General features: G+C 42.3%; 1 protein-coding gene across 1 annotated transcript in view; it reads left to right on the top strand.

The window, feature by feature from the left end:
• ngfrb (nerve growth factor receptor b) overlaps window positions 1-25,383 on the top strand; it is a 67,921-nt gene extending 42,538 nt beyond the window's left edge. Inside the window, exons 4-6 of the mRNA XM_064923641.1 lie at window positions 17,034-17,274; window positions 21,961-22,127; window positions 24,978-25,383. Coding sequence (XP_064779713.1) covers window positions 17,034-17,274; window positions 21,961-22,127; window positions 24,978-25,321 — 752 coding nt within the window. The 3' untranslated portion in view covers window positions 25,322-25,383. The remainder of the gene's footprint in view (window positions 1-17,033; window positions 17,275-21,960; window positions 22,128-24,977) is intronic.
• Window positions 25,384-25,583: the final 200 nt, after the last annotated feature.

Genomic DNA, 25,583 nt, shown 5'->3' with positions numbered 1-25,583 from the left:
TAGAATTAATTTAATCACGGAACAATAAAATAGTGAATTATTCTAATAATAGCATGTCATCACATTAATGATAGTCATGACATGACACTCGTCTCCCAGTCCCTGCCTCTGATAAACATCCCCAGAGCATAATGCTGCCACCACCATGCTTCACCGTAGGGATGGTGACAGATTTCCTCCAGATGTTATGCTTGGCATTCAGGCCAATGCGTTCAATTCTGGTTTCATCAGACCGAAGAAACTTTTTTTCTCATGATTTGAGAGTCCTTTAGTTGCCTGCTCATGATCATCTTGTCTAGTAAGCTCATTTATTATCAGAACATTGTTGTTCTGTTGTGTAGCTTAACAATTTGATTATTTTGCTCTTCACTCCCAGTCGTTTAGTAGCCTAGGCCTACTCCCGACCATAACCCGGTGACTAGTCTTAATCAATCAATGTGTTTTTGTTTCACTGAATTTCCATGTGTATATTTGGTTAATTATCTGGCTGGGGAAGTAAGTGGAGGTGGTATAGCTCATCTATTTGTTTGCTCATCTATCAATGATCAGAAACATTTAGCATGCAATAATGTACCCTAAATCAAGTGTAGGCCTATTATTTTGTTTGATCGTTTGAAGGCAACTTCGAAAGCCACGGAGGTTGTGAAATATGAACATGCTCACATGCTTTTGAAAATACAGATTGCTAGTATTTTCTATCGCTATCATGATGAAGATACTCTAAATGTTAAACCCTGCGCCTACTCCCTCACAAAGCGGAGTGAGGGTAGGAAAGAGATTAAACGTTGATCAAAAAAGCATGGGCTTGCCTCTGGCTCTGTTTCAAATGATTACTTTTTGTTTAGGAATGTGTTTCCACATGTTGCCGTGAGGCACGTTGTATGGGAATAATATTATTTGTATTTTATTTTGTTTGGGGCGGCAGGTAGCCTAGTGGTTAGAGAGTTGGACTAGTAACCGCAAGGTTGAGAGTTCAAACCCCCAAGCTGACAAGGTACATATCTGTCGTTCTGCCCTTGAACAGGCTGTTAACCCACTGTTCCCAGGCCGTCATTGAAAATAAGAATTTGTTCTTAACTGACTTGCATGGTTAAATAAAGGTAAAATAAATATTTAATTATATTCTTACTAAAAAATACAGTATATGTGTGTTGACTGTGATCGGGGTGTCTCGTCTGTTTTCATGAAAAAAATAATGAACTATTGATTTCATTCATTTGGATGTAACATAATTCAACTAAAAATATGCCATTTTATTGTTTTGAAAATCAATTGTATTAGTCTTATAATGTTTCTTAGGATCTGCATAAACATATTAATAATGGATTTTCATGGTGTATATTCAATGGATTTATTCAAATAGACACACACCCACAACTGCACACCACTGCTACCACTTATGCCGGTATGTGCACGGGAGGTATACAAGGAGTATGCAGGCAAGAACGTGGTAAATATTGGCGGTCATACATTATAAACATTGCCCATATCTTTTTGGACACACTTCAGAAAGAACACTTGGCTCTTTACAAGTGTAATTACAGTAGCTGCTTATGAGTTATGGCGCTATTAAAGTCTTTCACAAACAGACAAAACTAGACAGGATTTTTTTCAATCATTCCAATAACAACTGGCAACACATTTAAATGTATGATGTTGACATTCACTGTGTAATCATCTTTGGCTACAGAGGCTCTACTGTTGGTATAGTACTTGCACTGTAAAAACTACATAGCACCCATGACTGTCTGTATTTATAATGCAATATCTATTTGTGCATTTGTCTGTGTGTTTTGGGTATGTTCTGTGTGTTTTGGGGTGTGTTTTGAGTATGTTTTTTGAGTGGTTTTCAGAGGAGCTTGGATGTGTTTTGGGTATGTCATGTGTGTTTTTGTTGGGGTTTTGGTGTGTTCAGGCCAGGGTGTGTATCTGTGTGCATGTATGTACCTTATAACTTGAGCTTTATCAAGACAGGCTCTGAGTTACAACATGAACATGTTCACATCTGTCCTTGGGGTTAAAACGTAATAGAATAACTCAAATCAAATCAAATTGTATTGGTCGTACACACATATTTAGCAGATGTTATTGCGGGTGTAGCGAAATGCTTGTGTTCCAACAGTGCAGTAGTATATAACAATACACAACAATACACACAACATCTAACATCTAAAAGTAAAATAATGGAATTAAGAAACATATACATTTTAGGACGAGCAATTTTGGAGTCCGGAATAGAAATATATAGACAGTATGTGGATAGAATATGTAATATCTCTCAAGAAAATGTTGGATTGAATAGTATATGTACAGCAATAGTTGAATAGGATGGCCATGACTGGAACACAGTACATACACATGAAATGGGTAAAACAGTAGGTAAACATTATTAAAATGACCTGTGTTCCATGTCTATGTACATAGGCCAGCAGCCTCTAAGGTGTAGTGTTGAGGAGCCGGGTGGCAGCCGGCTAGTGACAGTGACTAAGTTCAGGGAAGGGTACTGGGTGGAGGCTGGCTTGTGATGGCTATTTAACAGTCTGATAGCCTTGAGATGGAAGCAGTTTTTGATGCACCTGTACTGACCTCACCTTCTGGATGATAGCAGGGTGAACAGGCTGTACCTCTGGTGGCGGAGATGGCTGAGGTCCTTGATGATCTTCTTGGCCTTCCTATGACACCAGGTGCTGTAGATCTCCTGGAGGGTAGGCAGTGTGCCCCCGGTGATGTGTTGGGCAGACTGCACTACCCTCTGGAGAGCCCTGCGGTTGTGGACGGTGCAGTTGCCGTACCAGGCGCTGATACAGCCCGACAGGATGCTCTCAATGGTGCATCTGTAAATGTTTGTGAGGGTCATAGGGGCCAAGCCAAATGTATTCAGCCTCCTGAGGTTGAAGAGGCACTGCTGTGCCTTCTTCCCCGTACTGTCTGTGTGAGTGGACCATTTCAGATTGTTCGTGATGATTACGCCAAGGAACTTGAAGCTATTCACCTTCTCCACTGCCTACAAGATAATCAACAACTCTTAAGTAAAGAAGAGATTTTGATGTGTCTTAGATGTTTTATATCCCTTTAAGTGCTCGAGAGAAAGTTACATGTGCCCTTGGGTGTGCACAGTCTAAAAAACAGTTTGAGCTTTAAAGTGACCACTTACAATAAACCAGAAGCATTGCTTCCGCTTGACAACGCTTCGCATCAAAAGGATTGGCCGCTTCGTGGGCGTAGGCGTGACCCTATTCAAGTAAGTAAATACATTTTGAAAAGTATAAAAAACAATGTATTATTAGCTAGTTGTTTAGCTAGCTGACTACAGCCGGCCACTGTGTGTAGGCTAATGAGCTGGCTAGCCAACTTCAGAACTTTACAGTACATACGTTAAGTGAAATATCATCAACGAGCTAACTTCATATTAGCTTGTTATCTTGATGTAGGCCTATTTATCATTGTAAATTAAAAACACATGCTACAAAAACATTTATAGATAACAGCAATGAAAACTGGTCAAAGGGAGAAAGTAAGGCTACTCGTTAGATAGTGCAGGTACAGTGCATTTGGAACTTATTCAGACCCCTTGACTTTTCCCACATTTTGATATGTTCTAGCCTTGTTCCAAAATTGATTAAATTGTTGTTTTCCCCTCATCACACTACACACAATGCCCCATAATGACAAAGCAAAAACAGTCTACTGTTGAAGCACCTTTGGCAGTGATTACAGCCTCGAGTCTTCTTGGGTATGACGCTACAAGCTTGGCACACCTGTATTTGGGGAGTTCTGCCCATTCTTCTCTGCAGGTCCTCTCAAGCTCTGTCAGGTTGGATGGGGAGCGTCGCTGCACAGCTATTTTCTGGTCTCCCCAGGGATGTTTGATCGGGTTCAAGTTCGGGCTCTGACTGGGCCACTCATTGACATTCAGAGACTTGTTCTGAAGCCACTTGTGTGTTGTCTTGGCTGTCTGCTTAGGGTCATTGTCCTATTGGAAGCTGAACCTTCACCCCAGTCCTGAGTGCTCTGGAGCAGGTTTTCATCAAAGAACTCTCTGTACTTTGCTCCGTTCATCTTTCCCTCGATCCTGACTAGGCTCCCAGTCCCTGCCTCTCAAAAACATCCCCACAGCAGAATGCTGCCACCACCATGCTTCACCGTAGGGATAGTGCCAGATTTACTCCAGATGTGATGCTTTGAATTCAGGCCAATGCGTTCAATTTTGGTTTCATCATACCAAATAATCTTTTTTTCTCATGGTCTGAGAGTCCTTTAGTTGCCTTTTGGCAAACTCCAAGTGGGCTGTTGTGTGCCTTTTACTGAGGAGTGACTTCTGTCTGGCCACTACCATAAAGGTCTGATTGGTGGAGCGCTGCAGAGATAGTTTTTCTTCTGGAAGGTTCTCCCATCTCCACAGATGAACTCTGGAACTCTCTCAGAGTGACCATATGATTCTTGGTCACCTCCCTTACCGAGGCCCTTCTCCACCGATTGCTCAGTTTGACTGGGCGGCCAGCTCTAGGAATAGTCTTGGTGGTTCCAGACGTTTTCCATTTAACAATGATGGAGGCCACTGTGTTCTTGGGGCCCTTCAATGCTGCAGACATTTTTTGGTACCCATCCCCAGATCTGTGCCTCGACACAATCCTGTCTCGCAGCTCTACGGAAAATGCCTTTGTCTCGTGGCTTGGTTTTTGCTCTGACATGCACTGTCAACTGTGGGACCTTATATACACAGGTGTGTGCCTTTCCAAATCATGTCCAATCAATTGAATTTACCAGAGGTGGACTCCAATCAAGTTGTAGAAACATCTCAAGGATGATCAACGGAAATAGGATGCCCCTAAGCTCATTTTCGAGTTTCATAGCAAAGGTTCTGAATACTCATGCAAATATTTTTTTCTACATTTAATACACAAATTTAAAAAAAAAATGTTTTTGCTTTGTCATGGGGTACTGTGTGTAGATTGATGAGGAACATTTTTAATTAATCACTTTTAGAATAAGGCTGTAACGTAACAAAATGTGAAAAAATGCAGTGTATGTCTGTGGGAGGAAATGGAAAACTATAGCAACATATTAGGGACTGTTTAATTGTAATATAACGAAGCCTGTCTCTTTGTGATGTTGTCTGTCCTCAGATATGGAGAGCTGTGAAAGCCTGTCTGCAGATGAAGAGGTCCCAATGATTGGCATAAGAGACTGCTGGCAAATACGTATATGCTATGGGTTGTACGTGTACTCATGTTAGCAAATGTTATATGAAACAATACAGTTAAAAATCACACACAATGTAGGCTATAAACTTATTGCAAGTGGAAACAGGCCAATCCTGCTCCTAGAGCTATGCTGGGTGTGCAGGCTTCTATTCCAGCACAGCACTATTCCACACACCTGATTCAACTTATTATACCTAATGAGTTGATAATAATGTGGTGTTATTGCTGGGTTGGAATAGATGTCTGCTCACCCAGTAGATCAGGGAGGGGAGCAGGGTTGGTCACCTTTGAAATTATGCTTTAGTAATAATAGCCTACTCACTAAAATGTCTATAATTTACAAACAAGTTCGCTTATTTGTACATTTTTAAATTATATGTTGATTCATTCAATGTGGATTCATTGACGTGAAGGGTTTAAACTTATTTGAATTGAATTATTTAAAACTATTATTCAAGATTAACTAGTGTCAACGTTCACAGATCAGAATTCTGCAATAAAAAGGGGTGAAGAGGATCTGTCTCCAAGTTGTCTGTGTTTCGATGTTGATTTCTCCGACGAACACGACTTTTTGGGTCCTGTTATGTGCTCTCCAATCTGTTTTTTTCCCCCGATTGTTTACTCTCTCAGGATATCAGACATGTGAACGTATCATAATGGCATGCATCACCAATGCAGCCATATGCCTTCAGTATGATGGCATTACTCGCCTTATGGACATGTGCAATGCATCCCTTGTCATTGTACATCTGAAGCAAAGAATTACTAAAAACTTGCACTTTGTTTGTTGATCTAGCGAAATATTTTCAATTTAGAATGATACCAGTAGATATGAGGCTAACAAAAATCCATAATCGAATTGTTAAGTGCAAATCCAACCCTTGTATTCTGGGTACAGCGCTGTATGTGAAAATAAGGATCTGAAATGTATAGGCTAATTATACACAAAAACATTTTTTTAAGGAAAATAGTGGGGACGTGGGGAGTCTTGTAATTCTACCTTGTTTATTTGCTGAGAATGTTTTTATAATACTGAAACAAAATCAGAAGGTCAATTGCATGGAGGAGGTTTGCATAGATCGTTGGTGTTGATGGTGTGTGAATAGAGATTTTCTCACAATTTACTTTACCCAAAGTACCCATTCATGTGTATTTTACATGCAGGCCCATGGACTATCATTTATAGTAAGTGAGCTCTAATCATCTATGTCATTACACAGGTATACGAGCCATGAGCTTTAACTTATAAGAATCATTATGTTAAGATACCATAATCCAATTGGTAGCATATTGCATGGGAAATTCATGCTTAGAGCTTTATTTACAATGTTGTAATTTGTGTTACTGTAAATTTCTATCATTTGGTGGGCAAATTTCAGAATTTAATTTAGTTAACACATTCACAAATGGTGGCTTTGATCACAATTTTGAAGTTTAGGTCTATGTTGATTGAGGTTCATAACTAGCTAGCAGCACAAGCAAACAATGTTGTGCAAACTTCTCTTCATTCACCATCAACACCAACGATCTCTAAAATCCTCCTTCATGACATTGACCTTTTGATTTAGTCTCTGTATTCTAGCAAAGCCAACATCATATATAGTTGAAAAACAGAACCGATGATTGGCTTTCTTCCATCCTTTTTAAAATTACGCTTGCTCGGAACAAATGACTGGCGGAACTACTATATGTTTTATGAACTGAAGATTTTGAAGCAAACATCTGCTCCTCACCTGATTGGTTAACAGCAGCGGTGGCCGTGTGAAATTTGAATAAAGTAGTGAAGCGCTCAACTTTGTCTGCCGCGCCGCAAGCAGGGTTCTCTTCGCTCACCTTCACACAATCCATTCACATTTCTCTTCGTGCCCTTGCTGAAAATGAAAGGGGGTCGGAGCTTCTCCTGCCGTACTGTCTGTACTGAGTGATACAATAATAGGGCTCAATCCTAACTTGAGGTTACACACACAAGCTCTTATAAGTACAAACCAAGGGCCATTTCTCCTGCTCTAGGGATACTGTATGAGCTGAGCTCAGCAGAATGCTGTGGAAGAGGAGGAGGAGGATAAGGTCACTCCCAGTGTGGCCATTCATTGCACTGTGAGCAGCACTCAGTCACGCTAGTAAAGGGCACTTTAGAGTGTACGGCTTCCTCTCTCCATCATACAGAGATAAAGAGAGAAATAGAGAGAGAGAGATGCAGAAACAGACAGACAGCGAGAGAGAGACAGAAATACAGTATAAGAGAGAGAGAGCCAAGGAGGGTGTTTGTGTGTGTGTGTGAGAGAGAGAGAGAGAGAGAGAGAGAGAGAGAGAGAGAGAGAGAGAGAGAGAGAGAGAGAGAGAGAGAGAGAGAGAGAAAGAAATAAAGAGAAAGAGGAAGAGAGAGAGACTGTGAGGTCCAAGTGAGTTGGGGATGGAGACAAAGGAAAGTGCATATGGCTTGATAGAGAGGGAGATAAGGAATGGACAAGGGGGCAAGTAAGAGAGATGGCATATTCTGATAGAAAGAGAAAGAGGGAGTGAGGGAGGGAGAGAAAGAGAGGGCACATTTGTGCCCGACAAAGGGGATCTCTGTCAGTGTAGGGTGTCTGGTGTCCTTTCTTGTTGGGTGGGTGGAGGGGTGTAATGAAGGGAGTGGTGGGCGTGGTGGGGGAGGGGGTAGTAAAAGAGGGAGAAGTCATGATGATGAGAGAGGAGGAAATGTCATGAACTAGTAGTAGAGACAGGCAGCAGGTAGCCTAGTGGTTAAGAGTGTTGGGCCAGTAACAGAAAGGTCTCGGTTTCAAATCCCCAAGCTGACTTGGTAAAAAATCTGTTGATGTGTCCTTGTGTAAGGGTTGAGGGGAAATAGCAATTATCAAAAGAAGTGAAAAAAGTTGTCAATTAGGTAGTCAATCAGCTTAGTTCCCTTTAATGATAGTCTATTTGTTTAGAAATCGAATCGCAACATTTGCGTTTTTTCCTGTGTTGCGTATTAGCGTTAACCTATCATTGTTCTCGAAATGTTCATTTCTCTGTGTAGTGGTGGTCGGTTGCTCGAGCAATTGATTTTGAACACATGAATTATTTAAAAAACAATGAACATCCTCAAATGCTACAGGGTTAAGCTACAGAAGCCAGGTTAGAGTAATGCACATCAGTAGAAAGGGGTAAAGAAAGGGTAACCAGAAAGAGAGAGAAAAAAAAGAGCTGGCGTCAGCCACCTGCGTCTAAGCTGTGTTCTGCTGAGTCGGCTGAACCAACGGAGAGGCCACTTGACTGGAGCACAAGGCTCATTGAACACAGCAGGTGGACCATTCACTGACCTGGCAGTCACAGGAGGCCATAATCAGACCACCTAGCAGTCAGAGAAACAAGCATCAGCCAGAAAAAGAAACTTTAACACACCTGCAATCTACCAGTAAACGAGCGGCCAGACAAAACAATCAGACTAACTGTCTGTTATTAACAACACCTGCAATCGAACATGCACCACAAGAACTGATCTGCAGTCAGACAGGATAAATAAGTTTGAACAAACTCGGCCTAAATCAGTCGGCTGGCTAGTCAGTCACGCAGTCACACAAGCCTGTAAATTGCACAACAAAATAAAAGAAAGGATCTGTTGTTTTTTTTTGTATTCATGGTCAGAGCTGCTATGAAGTTATGACTAGGACCCTTAATAACATGAGATATAGGAAATATGGGAAAGCAGTCAAAGATGTAAATAAAATGTATTCAGAAATGTGACGTTCAATGTATTTCTAATTTTAGAATTCTGTACAGTTCAAACGCAGCGGGCTCATCAAGCAAAAACCCAGTTACATGTCAAACTAATTGAACACTTCCGGTCATTGACATTGGTCACACTAAGACAGCATACTAAAATTGTATCCTCTCCTTCCACACTACTGACCCCTCCCCTGACCTGCTCCCCTTGAGTCGCAATCACAACAAGGTCTCACTAATTATTTCACCACATTAGCGTAAAAAAACGACTACCATCTCCTTCCCCAATGCAAAGCAACTCTCCTGAGTAATTTAGTGCTGTCGGATGAGTTCCTGTTGTTGTGAGTAAATGTAAGTAAACTACAGACGTGGATAATTTTCCACATCAGCAGCCAGCGCTGAAGAGTGAACATGCTCGCTAGGTGTTAATGGTGGAGAGAGAGGGAAAGTGGGCCGGATGGATGGAAGCACGGGCTCTTACTCTGGTAATGACTCCTTGGGGGTATGGGAAATGGCCAAGTGATGTGGGATGGATAGGAGGAGGAAGTCAAGTGTGTGTGTGTGTGTGTGTGTGTGTGTGTGTGTGTGTGTGTGTGTGTGTGTGTGTGTGTGTGTGTGTGTGTGTGTGTGTGTGTGTGTGTGTGTGTGTGTGTGTGTGTGTGTGCGTGTGTGTGCGTAGGGAGATGTTCTCTGTTAAGTATACCCACCTTCTCCTGGGTTTTCGAGCTACTCCTCAAAATGGAGTCAATTACTGACAGTTACAGGACAAGAGAGAGCATGGTGTGTGTGTGGGTGCGTGTGTGGGTGCGTGGGTATGTGCATGAGGTTGAGCTTGAGGGGGGATTGTCTACACTGTCAGGCCTAGGGCTACTTGTGCCGTATTCAACTCCTGTAGGCTCACTCCTGTTTCCATCCTTGGGGCCAATACCCACCCCACATCTTAGGTCCCTAAAACCTCCATATGGGCAGGGTATCAGGACTCACAATTTCTCCATCTGCCACCACCTGTGACAGAGGGAACAGTCTCCATATTGAGGCTCCAGACTGGGCTTGTGGGGGGGGGGGTCCCTTATCAGGCCTCTCCCTGAGTATCTACTGGTGTTTGTATGAAACTCAAACTGATAACAATACTTCAAATATGGAGATAGATACAGAGGGCTAAGTCCTGTTCTCAATACATTATCTGCCTGAGCGTTCAAGTGGCAAATGTGTATTTCAAGACAGGATTCGGAGAAAACTGAAGTCAATGTTGATTGTATGGTGGGTTAAGATAGTGAGGGAAAGGACTTAATATTTGATATTGTACAAAGGAGGGAGTTTAGCAGTAAGTCGTCGTACAATACATGTTGACTGATACAATATCATATCAAATCAAGTGTTATTTGTCACATGCGCAGGTGTAGACCTTACAGTGAAATGCTTACTAACAACCCCTTTAACCAACAATGCAGCTTTAAGAAAAGTAAGTGTGAAGAAAATATTTACTAAAATTAACTGAAGTAAAATGTTTTTCAAGAGCAACAATAAAATAACAGTAGCGAGGCTATATACAGGGGGTACTGGTACAGAGTCAATGTGCGGGGGCACAGGTTAGTCGAGGTAATTGAGGTAATATGTACATGTAGATAGAGGTAAAGTGACTATACTTAAATAAGAGTAGCAGAAGCATAAAAATTGTGGGCAATGCAAATAGTCCGGGTAGCCATTTGATTAGCTGTTCAGGAGTCCTCACAATGCACCTCGACCAAAGTTCCCAGATATCTCTGTCTCATCTTCGTGCAAAGGACAGGGATTTGGGCCTTGTCAGGTGTCTGAAGTGAAATCCTTCATATCCGACTCGTTAAAGAAAATATCTTTGTCCAGTACGAGGAGAGAAATCGCTGTTCTGATATCCAGAAGCTCTTTTCAGTTTTAAGATATGGTGGCAGAAACATTATGTACAAAATGAGTTACAAATAACGCGAAAAAACACACAATAGCACTATTGGTTAGGAGCCCGTAAAAGGGCAGACATGATGGCGCCGGAGAGGATGGCTGCCATTTTATTAGCTCTTAAACAACCGTGCTATTTTTTTTTTGCATTGTTTGTAAATTATTTTGTACATAATGTTGCTGCTACCGTCTTTTATGACCGAAAAGAGCTTCTGGACAGTGATTACTCACCTCGAATTGGACAAATAATTTTTCTTGAATGAGTCGGACGGGAAGGATATACTCCAAACACCCGAACGGGCCCTCATCTCCGTCATTCGCAGGAGAAAGAAACAGCGGTTTCGTGGAAAGAGATCGGGGGTGCCTTGTGAGGATCAGTCGACGAGTGGCTAATCTGCCTTTGCCATTCGTACTGTTAGCCAACGTTCAATCTCTGGAAAATAAATGGGACGAACTGAAAGCACGTATATCCTACCAACAGGACATTCAAAACTGTAATATCTTATGTTTCACAGAGTCGTGCCTGAACGATGACATTAATAACAGCTCGCAGGCTATATTCTCTACCGGTAGGATAGAACAGCAGCCTCTGGTAAGACACAGGGCGGTAGCCTATGTATAATTGTAAACAACTGCTGGTGCACACATGGTGTCAAAGGAGGTATTGAAGTTTTGCTCACCTGAGGTAGAGTATCTCATGATAAGCTGTAGACCACACTATCTACCTAGAGAGTTTTCATCTGTATTTTACGTAGCTGTCTACATACCACCACAGACTGATGCTGGCACTAAAACCACACTCAATGAGCTGTATACCGCCATAAGCAAACAGGAAAACTCTCATCCACAGGTTGGCGCTCCTAGTGGCCGGGACTTTCATGCAGGGAAACAAATCAGTTTTATCTCATTTCTAACAACATGTTAAATGTAAATAAAAACTCTAGACCACCTTTACTCCACACACAGAGACGTGTACAAAGCTCTCCCTCGCCCTCCATTTGTCAAATCTGACCATAATTCTATCCTCCTGATTCCTGCTTACAAGAAAAATTAAAGCAGGAAGCACAAGTGACTCAGTCTATAAAAAAGTGGTCTGATGAAGCAGATGCTAAACTACAGGAATGTTTTGCTAGCACAGACTGAAATATGTTCCGGGATTCTTCCGATGGCATTGAGGAGTACACCACCTCAGTCACTGGCTTCATCAATAAGTGCATCGATGACGTCGTCCCCACAGTGACTGTACGTACATACCCCAACCAGAAGCCATAGATTACAGGCAACATTCACACTAGGCTAAAGGGTGGACCTGCCGCTTTCACGGAACAGGACTCTAACCCAGAAATCCCGCTATGCCCTCCGACAAACTATCAAACAGGCAATTAGGGTTGCACCTTTTGGGGAATATTCAAAGGTGGAAACTTTTCATGGGAATTAACAGGAATATATGGGAATTAATGGAAATGTATTTGGATTAAAGGAAATATATGCAAAGACATATTAATGCCATTTAAATGTAGATGTTTTTTGCATTGGATATATTTACCATATCACTTGGAGACAGAAACATAAACCTTTTACCTTATCATAAGTAGACATAATTGCAAATGATGAAATCCTTCCAATAGAAGAAAAAAAACTATTTAGTTACGAATTGAACTTAAATTAAATGAGTTGACTTTTCACATGGGATGATTTCACTGAACAACAAAAGAAAGGGAATATTGAACGTTCCGCAATGATCCTTTGCGTCTCCCAAAAACATTTTCAACATACATCTGTAAAATGATAGTCTAGAAACTAAAACTTTGGTTGTCTTCCTCTCAGGCTTCCATATATTCTCCCTGGACCTCCTCAATGTCCACCTCTTGACCATCAGACTCTGAGGCCTCCTCTTCACTGCCACTTTCCAACCTTGTTGAGGATGGCTCGTTGTCAGGCTCAAAGAGCCTCAAATTTTCCCAGATGGCCACCGATTTTTCAACCCTTGTATTGGTCAGCCTGTTACATGCTTTGGTGTGTGTGTTCCCAAACAAGGACAAGTTGCGCTCTGAGGTGGCTGATGTTGGTGGGATTTGGAGGATGATGGAGGCAACAGGAGAAAGAGCTTCAGATCAACAAAGTCCCTTCCAACAGGTGGCTGATGAGATATGTTGACACAACTGCCATATTGCATCTCCATCCCAAAGCCCTTGCTTGGAAGTGTACTTCGCCAGACAGCCTATGTACCTAGTCCTCATCCAGGCCAAGGTGGCAAGACAAGGTAGTGATGGCACCATAGGCCTTGTTGATCTCTGCACCAGACAGGATGCTCTTGCCAGCATACTTGGGGTCCAACATGTATGCTGCGGCGTGTATGGGCTTCAGGCAGAAGTCTTCACGCTTTTTGATGTATTTAGAACTCTGCTTGGAGCAACGGTGGGCAGGGCAGTACGGATTTCTTATCTTACATCTGCAAGCAGCGTCTGAACATCAGATAGGATGGCATTGTCTCCCTCAATCTGTGCAATGGCTACTGCTATAGGTTTTAGGAGTTTCAGGCTGCATGCCACTCTCCCAAAATACATCATCCAGGTGGATCCTCTTGATGGGGCTGTCCATATCGGCAGACTGTCAAACATGATGACAGCTTCAATGTGGTGCTCTAATTCTTCTCACTTTGCTTGGTTAGGTAGATTGCTGCAATAAATTACTGACCCTTCACATACCTAACCATTTGCTTGCCTCTCTTGTAGAGTGTATCCATTGTTTTCAGTGCCATAATGTCCTTGAGGAGCAGATTCAATGCATGAGCAGCACAGTCAATGGGTGTGATGTGAGGGTAGGACTTCTCCACTTTAGACCAAGCAGCCTTCATGTTTGCAGACTGCCTTCAGCTCATCTGCAATGTAGAGAACGGTGTGTCTGTTGTCCCTTGTGTCTGTGCTCTTGTAGAATACTGGTTGAGGGGTGGAGAGGATGTAGTTTATTATTCCTTGCCCACAAACATTCAACCACCTATCAGAGATGATTGCAATAGTCTGCTTTCTCTATGATTTGCTTGACCTTCACTTGAACTCTGTTGAACTCTGCATCCAGCAAATGAATATAATAAAGCATGTCTGGTTGGAGGGGTGTATTCTGGGCAAAGAACATTCAGAAATCTCTTCCAATACACATTGCCTGTGAGCATCAGAGGTGAACCAGTTGCATGCACAGTTTGAGCATCAGCATTTCTCTGACTACGTTCCTCCATTGAGTCAAAAAATCTTCTGATTCCAGGAGGAGGGGTGAACTGTTGCTATCGATAAGGTGTCTTATTCATCATTTTCACCTCGAATAGAAGTAGAGGGACTTTTGTCAGATGTTGCTAGTTGTGAGCGCTGAGGGAAATGAATGCACTTTGCCTGATGATTCTGCATCTTTGTTGCATTCTTCACATATGATTTGAAACAGCATTTGCAAATGTACATCGCTTTTCCTTCTGCATTAGCTGCAGTGAAATGTCTCCACACATCAGAGTGCCCGTGGCATTTTCCTGTAAAGATTAGAAAAAAATGAGTAAAAAAACAACAAATACAATTCCATGTACAGATCAATAGTTAAGCAGTTAGATTAAACAAGTCCTTTGTAAGATACATGTTTTAAAATTAAACATGTATGGAAACCCACATGGTAGTAAATACTAACTAGCAGAAATTGTGAACAAGTTAGACACACTTTACTGAATGCTACTATTTACTAGTTAACAATAAATCATGTATGTCATATAAAATATATTCACCCCACCCAATATTGTAATCAAAGCTTACCAGAAAGCATGTAGTCCTTGGCTCTGACAGTGTAGTAGTGTGGGCTTAATAGCATCTCATTAGTGCGCAAGATCTTGAGAATCAGATGTACATGTGATGGAAGAGTGCACTGCACATGTGATGGAAGAATGCACTGTGCATGCAGATGCTTGCAATTCCATTGAATTGGGTATAGTTTAACCGAAATATACTACAAGACCTAGAATTGCCTTATGTGTATACCACAAAAAAAGGTTCACTGTTATGAGCTAACTTTTTGGAGGAATTTAAGCAGAATTCCCCAAATTCCCGGGCTTAATTTCTCATGGGAAATTTCAAGAAAAATTCTCTAGCGTCAATACGGGACTAAGATCAAATCATACAACACCGGCTCCAACACTCGTCAGATGTGGAAGGTCTTGCAAACTATTACAGACTACAAAGGGAAGCACAGTCGAGAGCTGCCCAGTGACACAAGCCTACCAGACGAGCTAAATAACTTTTATGCTCTCTTCGAGGCAAGTAACACTGAAACATGGATGAGAGCATCAGCTGTTCCTGACGACTGTGTTATCTCGCTCTACGCAGCCGATGTGAGTAAGACCTTTAAACAGTTCAACATTCACAAGGCCGCAGGGCCAGACAGATTACCAGGACTTGAACTCCGACCATGCGCTGACCAACTGGCAGGTGTCTTCACTGACATTTTCAAACCTCTCCCTGTCTGAGTCTGTAATACCAACATGTTTCAAGCAGACCACCATAGTCCCTGTGCCCAAGAACACTAAGGTAACCTGCCTAAATGGCTACCGACTGGTAGCACTCACATATGTCGCCATGAAATGCTTTGAAAGGCTGATCATGGCTTACATCAACACCATTATCCCAGAAACCCTAGACCCACTCCAATTTGCATCCCGCTCCAACAGATCCACAGATGATGCAATCTCTATTGCACTCCACACTGCCCTTTCACACCTGGAAAAAAGGAACACTTATGTGAAAATGATATTCATTGACCACAGCTCAGCGTTCAACACCATAGTTCCCTCAAAGCTCATCACTAAGCTAAGGACCCTGGGACTTAACATCTCCCTCTGCAACCGGATCCTGGACTTCCTGACGGGCCGCCTCCAGGTGGAAAGGGTAGGTAACAACACACCCGCCATGCTGATTCTCAACACGAGGGCCCCTCAGGGGTGCATGCTCAGTCCCCTCCTGTACTCCCTGTTCACTCATGACTGCACTCCAACACCATCACTAAGTTTGCTGATGACACAAGAGTGGTAGGCCTGATCTCCGACAACGAAGAGACAGCCTATAGGGAGGAGGTCAGAGAACTGACCCCGTGTGGTGCAAGGACAACAACCTCTCCCTCAACGTGATCAAGACAAAGGAGATGATTGTGGACTACAGGAAAAGGAGGCCCGAGCATACCCCCATTCTCATCAACTGGGCTGTAGTGGAGCAGGTTGAGAGCTTCAAGTTCATTGGCATCCACATCACCAACAAACTAACGTGGTCCAAGCACACCAAGACATCGTGAAGAGGGCACGACAGAACGTATTCCCCCCAGGAGACTGAAAAGATTTGGCATGGGTCCTCAGATCCTCAAAAGGTTTTATAGCTGCACCATCGAGAGCATGTTGCATCACAGCCTGGTATGGTAGAGGGTAGTGCGTATGGCCCAGTACATCTCCAAGGCCAAGCTTCCTGCCATCCAGGACCTCTATACCAGTCGGTGTCAGAGGAAGGCCCTAAAATTGTCAGTCCCTAGCCAACCTAGTCATAGACTGTTCTCTCTGCTACCGCACGGCAAGCGGTAACGGAGCGCCAAGTCTAGGTCTAAGAGGCTTCTGAACAGCTGCTACCACCAAGCAATAAGACTCCTGAACATCTAATCAAATGGCTCCCCAGACTATTTGCATTGCCCCCTCCCTTTCTACTCTCTGTTATTATTGCATAGTCACTTTAATAACTCTACCTACTTGTACATGTTACCTCAATTACCTCGACACCGGTGCCCCCGCACATTGACTCTGTACCGGTACCCCCTGTATATAGCCTGTATATATTGTTATTTTTCTGCTGCTCTTTAATTATTTGTTATTTTAATCTTTTACTTTTTTAGGTATTTTCATAAAACTGCATTGTTGGTTATGGGCTTATAAGTAAGCATTACACCTGTTGTATTCGGCGCATGTGACAAATACATTTTGATTTGATTTGATCTCCTCCGGCGCCATCTCTCATGAAATTCCTTAACGGATTTGTATGCCTCTATCTAGTTTCACATCAGATATGTTCACAGTTCACATAAATTTACTCATACATGAATACACAACGGTCAATTATATTCACTCCATTTCTCTCCCACTTTTTATTCTCACCACCATCTTGTTCTTCTCTTCTCCTGCAGATCTGAACCCGCCGCTCTTCTCCTCCATCTCGCCCCCTCCCTCTGGGGGCTCGTCCCTGCCCTCGTTCACTGACGATGACGCCCTCTTCCCCTACGGCCCCACAGAGACCGCCACCACCACCACCACTACCAGTACAATCAAGTTCATAGGCGACGAGCTGAACAAGAACCTCATCCCCATTTACTGCTCCATCTTGGCAGCCGTTGTGGTGGGCCTCGTAGCCTTCATCATCTTTAAGAGGTGAGGAAGAAGGGCAGATGGGATGGGACTTCAATGAGGAATGGTGTTGTATTGTAATATTTAAGGGAACCAATCTACAGGAACGCAATGTTCGATAGATGAGATTTTCAAGGTATACAGGTATTTCAGGTATACATAAGAGTCAAGAAATCTGATCTGATAATAGAGTTCATCTATTTCATATTTCATGAAGTAATCTGCCACTTTTTCTGGGTGAGGGCACAAGCCCCTGACATTCAGCCTGGGGATCCCCAACGTCTGTTCAGAGAAAACAGCCTATTTTGTGCTACATTTGAGTTTCTATCCTTTTAAACCTTTTACATCCACTCCCCACTGATCCCCCGCATAATATTTTCCCAACTCTACACTCTCGACACGGCACTGCTAGCTTTAGTGTGATGATCCGACGCACTTTCAGCTCAAGACAGGGGCTTCAAAACAAACAGACCAGAACACGGTTGGGCTAGCATCGATGCTGGCGGCAGTCAGCAGCGGGGACAGAAGGGGGGCTATGAAATATTCAGATACCCCATCAAATGGTGTCACTTTGACCCACTTCCGCCCCATGAGCATGAAAAGCAGACTGAGGACATAGACAGGGCGCACAATAGGTCAGTTACTATTGACTTGTCTGTGAAATTCACATTTCTTTCATGTTTTTTTAAAATGTATAACCTTTATTTATCTAGATTAGTCTCAATAGCTAGGTTTCCATCCAATTTACAACATATTTTCATGTGAATATTATATAACTTGCCAGATCTGGTTTTCACACATGCTCTCTAAACAAGAGTTCGCTGATAAAGTGGACAGGAGCATTTTTATTTGTAATTGGCAGCTAAGCACCGATCATCATGTCACTTTACAAATTAAGACCCTCAATATTTACAGGAAAGGAGTATCAAGCTCATCCCCATGGACTTTCACCACCCTGGGAAGTTCATTATAACTTATTTCATCTGTAGCCTAATAAACTGCGCATGCGTTTTCAAGTCATAGTGAGGACCACACAAAATACCTCGACAGGATGGATATCTTATCAACAATTGCACAATAAATAGTTTACCCCACCATGTCGAACGAACAAATTGCACATTACATTATTGATTTTTAAATGTTTTATTTAACCATTATTTAACAAGGCAAGTCAGTTAAGAACAAATTCTTATTTACAATGACGGTCTAGCCCGGTCAAACCCTAACCTGGACGACGCTGGGCCAATTGTGCACCGCCCTATGGGACTCCCAATCACGTCCGGTTGTGATACAGCCTGGAATTGAACCAGAGTCTGTAGTGACACCTCTAGCACTGAGATGCAGTGCCTTAGACCACTGCGCCACTCAGGAGCCCAACATTACAGGTGTTGTGTTTTTTTTTGTTGGTACGTATGAATTTACTCACACAAAATGTGGCTATTGAAATGTGGCTATTGAGATGAAATCTTGTTGGCAAGAGAGACCTGGTTAAAATAGCAGACAGAAATTCTGTTCGAATGGGGGTCTGAAGTGCCAGCAACTAAAGGGTCAAAAGTTCCAAAGTGTTTTATTTTTTATTTTGATCCACTTCAAAGCTTGTTGAGTCTAGGATGAAATGTGTTTTGTTCAAATGTGCTTCGTTTACTCATTCAAGTAACTAACAGGTGTTGACTAATCAGAACAACAGGAGATGCATTGGTATGGAAGATGACAGGATTTTAAAAAGCTAGCTAGCTGATGGATGCAAACAATGTTCTTCCTCAAAAACATAGCAAAACGACATAATCTGTTTCAGGAGCTATAGTTAGCTAGATAATTATATAGCTAGGTATCATCATCTAAAATAACCCTAATTTATAAGACAGTTCTTATTTGATTAATGGTGGTCAAACCCATCTATGTGAAGCTAGCCACAATAAGGATTAGCCACAATATTGGACTTTGAGGTTAGCCTTCAAAATAAAAGTATGCCATTGACAGTGATGCAAACGAAAACAAATAGTAGAGTTTTGCCATAATTGAATAGATCATAATTAACTAGGTTGAAATGTTGTCATATAAAATCAACAAAAGACAATCATTTGTTAATTTGACAAAAATCGGTTGAAATCACACTGGATGTAATTAGACTTTAGAATTGCATTGGGGGCATACTTATTTCACTGTACAGCCTTACCTATCGATTGTGGATCAATGACATGGGGTATCAGTCTACTCAGTGACACCCAGAGAACATTAGCTTTGTAGATCTTATTGTGGGACTCTGAAACAACCTAATTGAGCCACATTTATTGTCAACCTACTATGTGTATTGAACATTATCCCAGAGGAAAAACAATACTGCGTGGATGTTTTGGAGTCTGATAACTCTAAGGAGGGCAATGGGAAGAAATATCTTGGGTATTCAGTAGGCTGATACCCCATTTCATTGATCCCTAATACTTAGGTAAAGCTGTACAGTGTAATATGAACGTCAATACACACAATAGTCTGACTGGGGAGGTTATTTCACACAGTCACAGTCCCGCGATAAGAGCTACAATGCTAATATTTGCGTAAACTCTTCACAGTTGTGTTCTGTGGGTGTCACCGAGTAGACTGATACCACATTTCATTGCTTCAAATTCCAACCTTGTTTAACATTATCTAGTTTAAATATGGCATGATTCCACCAAATGTAACCTTCTGCATTGCTTTCAAATAGGTACTTTTATTTTGAAGGCAAACCGCAAATTCCACTATTGTGCCTCATCCTTATTGTGGCTAACTTCACAACACATAACCTGTCCGGTCGAGCTTCACGAGCCAGATGAAGCTAGTTGGCTGCTTATAACATTAGCTTTGTGCAACAGGGTTAAGTAGTTGGCAAGCTATTTATTTTCATGAACTGAAGTTCAATGTCAATAGGCGAACAACAAGTGACTATCTAGCTAATACTTACTGTGGTGGTTAATTTCTGCATTATCAAATGAGGAGAGACAAACTTATCACACAAGTCAGTTATACTTAAACTAAATCTTTAATAGTAAGAGATTTGCAATAGCAATGACTTGTCAATGATTCACCATTTCTAATGATCCGTTGAGAGCCATAACACAATGACTATTGAGATCTTTTATAGCAAAGATCCACCACCCAGTCGACATAACAAACCACAGAGGAACAGTTCACAAAGTGAGACTTTATAAATGAGATCCCGTAGCCAGATAGCATTCGCTACGAATTATCGTTCTGTTTGGCCCCTAAGACGAGGTTGCTATCTTGTTCCTGTTACTCCTAGCACAAAACACCAACTCGACCAATGGCATAAATCAATTGTCAACTCCAGACACTACCACACACATCCCTCAAGGCCAAACGAGGGAGTGACTGGCACACAAACATTGTGGAAACCTGTAATTGGTTCCCCATTAATTACGCCATCCCTTCACATGGTTTATAATGGGTAAAGACACATTCACATATGAAGATAATGTTCCCTCCTGTCCTCTTCCCTTTCTGATATTCTGCATAGCACCAGGGACATGTGAAAGACAAGCCTAACTTCTCCCCTCTCTGGGCCCCAAGTGACTGAGCCCCAGCTGAGGGAGGAAGTGCAACTGCCAACACCAGAGTCCAAAGGGATACATTCTAATAACAAGTATATCACATAAGCATATTATGCAGATAAGACATCCTTATTATCTATATTACCCAACTAATTCTGTTTCATCCGTCACATTACTCACTAGGATTGCTGAATCATTGCTAAGAATAATGAAAAGGACTTCATTTCCTACTGGTCGTTGTTTTCAGGTACCAAGCTAAAGCTAGCTAGCTAGCTACCCCAGAAGTACCGGTCAAACAAATGATGCCTTATTACCAACGTGGTATTATAAACACATGGTTCGTGGCCAGTGTGTGCTTGTTTGCAGACTTTTTTTGTACAGCTTTGACAGTGCTTACTGATAGTAGTCGTGGCACTTGGATGGCACATGCAAATTCAGCACACACAACATTCTACGTTCCATAGCTAAGGGACCTAAGCTAAGGCGTTCCATAGCTAAGGGAGCATGTGGGAATGGCAGTGGACTGTGTAGAATATGAGGTGACTATTGAGAGTTAGTGCCAGCAAGAGAAAATTAGGGGTAGGGTTCTATCCTCTGCCAAAGGATTCAACATTCTACCTGCTCATCATGTATGTTGTTAATTGATAGTGATGGGGATGGGGTGAGCTTGTCTCCAGGCGGGCACTAATGGTGGGTGGGATTATCATGATCAATTAGTCATTTAACCCAATAGAGTCGCTCTTGGCTCTCCAAATTTCCTCTGCGTGTTTTAAAATAACCCACTATTACTTTTGTAAAAAAAAAAAAAAGGTGTTATTGCTATTGCATAGTTGTATGATTAGTCCTGATGTACCAATGGGTATCTGGACAAATTGAACTTTACAACACCATACAAGGTAACTGAATACTGGTATTCTTGAATTTAACAAATGATTCTTTAATTAACTATCGTTTCATTTCATTAGACCTTCGGCTCTGTGAAGCTGCAAGGGTCATGGCCGATATTCATAAAGTGCCTCAGAGTAGGAGTGCAGATACGGTATATATACTTTGATACATTTTATGAGTACGGGCCCTGACCTTCATCAGTGCCAAGTCCATTTAAGGCATTTATTAATCCATTTTTATATAATGAATACTTTTTTTTCTCATCTCTGTCCAGGTGGAACAGCTGTAAGCAGAACAAGCAGGGCGCCAACAACTGCACAGCAAATCAGAACCAGACTCCTTCGCCGGAGGGGGAGAAGCTGCACAGCGACAGTGGCATATCGGTGGATAGCCAAAGCCTACAGGAGCAGCAAGGCCAGGGGCAGACTCAGGCACAGACAGGTAGGCCTGCACAGAGATACTCACACACAGGCGAGCACAGATGTATGAGCACGCCCGCACACAAACACCACACAGACACACACCACTCACACACACACACACACACACACACACACACACACACACACACACACACACACACACACACACACACACACACACACACACACACACACACACACACACACACACACACACACACACAGGTGGCACGTCCAATAAGCAAAGCTCAGCTTCCTCTGAAGTAAATTGAATTAAACTTGTCCAAATTATATAATTACCACTACCTATACAAAAATAAATGAAATCCTTCAAAACACTAGCTTCTCTTTTTTTAAAGCGTGGATTGTTTTCAATCACAAGGCCAGGGCATAACCTACAGTCGGGAAGCGTGCAATTTTGGCAGCGCGCAGCATGTCAAATAGCTGATTGTTGATTTGCGGCAGTCAGTGAAAAGCATCTAAAATAGACCTAGGCATATCTCAATATTTCTAAATACAATTGTTGGAAAAACAAAGAAAAAACTCTAACCTGTCTTTAGTTAAGATATCAAAATGTTCAACTCCCAATAGGCTATTGAGCAAACAACACTTAGCCCAAAGGTGGACATATGCCGATATTGAGTAATTTCATCTTATTGTCTTACTTAGCCACTACAAACTTGTGTCCGTCGTGGACCAGTGGATACATAAAACATTCTCCACTGAAGGCTGAAAAGGCACCAATTTCCTCCTTAACTCTATTTAATCTCGAGAAGGCAGAAAAAAAATGGAAAATATACATACTTTCTTTATGAAAAAACATGTTCCACCACCATGCTAGTCCCAGAAGTTGTGTATCACGTTCAGCCAATCAGGTTGCTGCAGTCTGTTTTTTCACCCAGGGTCTAATCGATTCAAAATAAAAGACTGCTGCAACCTGATTGGCTGAACACAATACGCAACATCCTGGACTAGCTTTAGCTACTCTAGCATGGCGGTGGAAAATGGAGAAAGTATGCATATTTTTCCAGTTTTCTGTCTGCCTTCTTACGATTAAATAGAGTTAGGGTGGAAATGGATGATTTTGCAGCCTGAATAGGGAATGTTTTATTTACGAACCGGTCCACGGGGGATACGATTGTATAGCCGGCTGTATACATTCCCTATGGACGGTAAGATGAAACGACTCAATATCGCCATCTGCCAGCCTTTGGGCTAATTGGTACTATAGCGGAGCGCATCGGCCATATCCCCGGTGAGTGCACACATTCACTGTCTTTATCATTGGGTGAGTCCGGGAGCAGTTTTTTTTAGGATAACATTTTCCTCCCCCAGGCTAGATGGACGTCATAGCCTACAATATGTGTCTCCCCTTTTCATAGGCCTTAATTGGATGGTTGTATTCAAGACAAGGTTGTTTTTATTTAGCTCCATTTGTCAGCAGAGTAGCCTACCCTGTCATTTTTGTTGTATTAAATATTCTGCTATTGTCTCCAGTCATAGAGAGTAAAGTGTCTTAGAATTGCACGAAATGTGTTTATAAAAGACAATTATTTTGCGAACAGTGAGTCAGTTATATTATTAGCCTTGTGACAATCCAATCTACTCCTCACATTAGGAATAGTAGGCTAGCTTACATTTGTCTGCAAATGCCATAATAGATGCATGCAATACTTTATCATAAAGGTTAAAAAAATTGTTGTCGATTTTTTTAGCTTCCCCTTACTTGAAGCTCACGCACGGCATACAGTATGCACATACACACATACTTTAACACACACACCTGTATGTAGAGACAAGTCAACCCAGGGACAGACAGGTACAGACGGGAACTTTACTACAGGTCTGTGCACCCGACACCTAATGTACTCTAACACAAAATATAGATTAATGTACCACATCCACAATAGCACACCTAGACAAGCTCCCCCCAAAATATAATGAAAAGATCCATTAATGAATTCACATTTAAGTCAGCATTCAGGTCAATTATACCATGTGCCACACAACAAAGCAACTCCATAGAGGTACCATGCATTTGATGGCTGCTTGCACTTTGAGGGCAGTTTTCGAAATGGAGCAAAGTGCATAATTAAGCTATTTAGGTTGAACCGTGATACCACTCAACAGAACACTACCACAAATAGGTTTGATGGACAGTAAGCTGGTATGGAATAGCTTTTCTAGATGCCATGTTTGTTAACACCCTGAGGGCCTTCACTCAGGAAGACAAGAGGATAGGAATTTCCCTTTGAGGAGAGTGGCATCTGGTGGCCTCGTAAGCACCACTTTGAACACAACCTCTCAAACCTACTGTAGCAAATCAACAACAATAATAACAAACCTCTGTTAGGGGCCACAGTTAGTTCACCAGCGACATGCGCTCCTGGCGGTTTGGAGTCAAGCCCTGAAGAACCCGTTTTGGAAGAATGTATACCTTTCAAAACACACGCTTGGCTGAGACTAGACCAGATGGCTGGTTTGTCTGTGGAGTCACGTGATTCTCTTGAGATTAACAGGTTCCTTAGAAAACCTTCAGAGAACGAGAACTAGTTCCAAAGAACTATAAGCAACTGGAGCAGAGGAAATAGTCGGTCAGGAAAGAGCACTATAAGTGTAGTGAATCAATATTATTTGCTGATGTGCATTTCTGTTTAGTGACTCCATCTGGAAACAAAGCCAAATTCAAAGTCAAAGCTATGATGTAATGTTGATCCATTGACATTAATGTATGATTGACAAAAAGTCCACACAGATCCTGAGTAAGGATTTGGAGCTCACTGACCAGTGTGATTAAACTTCACTTCAACAGATATGAACGTATATGTAACCTCAGACTAACGCTCATGTAACATCTTTCTCCCTGCAGTGGTCACTGTGGATGAGGAGCCTTGTCTGCTCCTTCCCCTCCACACGCGAGAGGAGGTTGAGAAACTCCTCTACAGAGGCGGAGAAGGGGAGGGCTACGACCACACGGAGGACAGAGATTGGTGCAGTCTGGCAGGGCTGCTGGGATACCAGGAAGAGAGCATCGCCACATTCCGGCAGCAGGAACATCCAGTCCGTGCACTGCTCTCTGATTGGGCGAGCCAGGATTGCGCCAGCCTGGACACGCTCTGCACGGCGCTGTGCAAGATCAACCGTGAAGACATCGCACAGAGCCTCGTGCTCAGCCCCAACACCGTCAAACCCACTGCCACATCTGCAGTGTGACCCTTTAACCATTACCGCCAATGCTACGATAATCTCACTGCAACATCACAGCCAAACTCCCCCCCGCCACAGTCCAACCATACTGTGACTATTTAACCGACTACACCAACCATCTAAGCAATTACACCAATGCCAAACCATTCAGATCGGCAAACCAAAGTCTGATCATCCACACCTGATGCCAAAACTACTGCTATCGATCCACCAAGACTCGGCCCCAGGCCTAAATCGAACGTTTCTGCGAGACTTTGGCAGCCACTGC

Source organism: Oncorhynchus masou, chromosome 18, assembly GCF_036934945.1.
Source record: "Oncorhynchus masou masou isolate Uvic2021 chromosome 18, UVic_Omas_1.1, whole genome shotgun sequence".
NCBI classification, from domain to species: Eukaryota; Metazoa; Chordata; class Actinopteri; order Salmoniformes; family Salmonidae; genus Oncorhynchus; species Oncorhynchus masou.
This window is presented reverse-complemented; position numbering and strand designations above follow the sequence as displayed.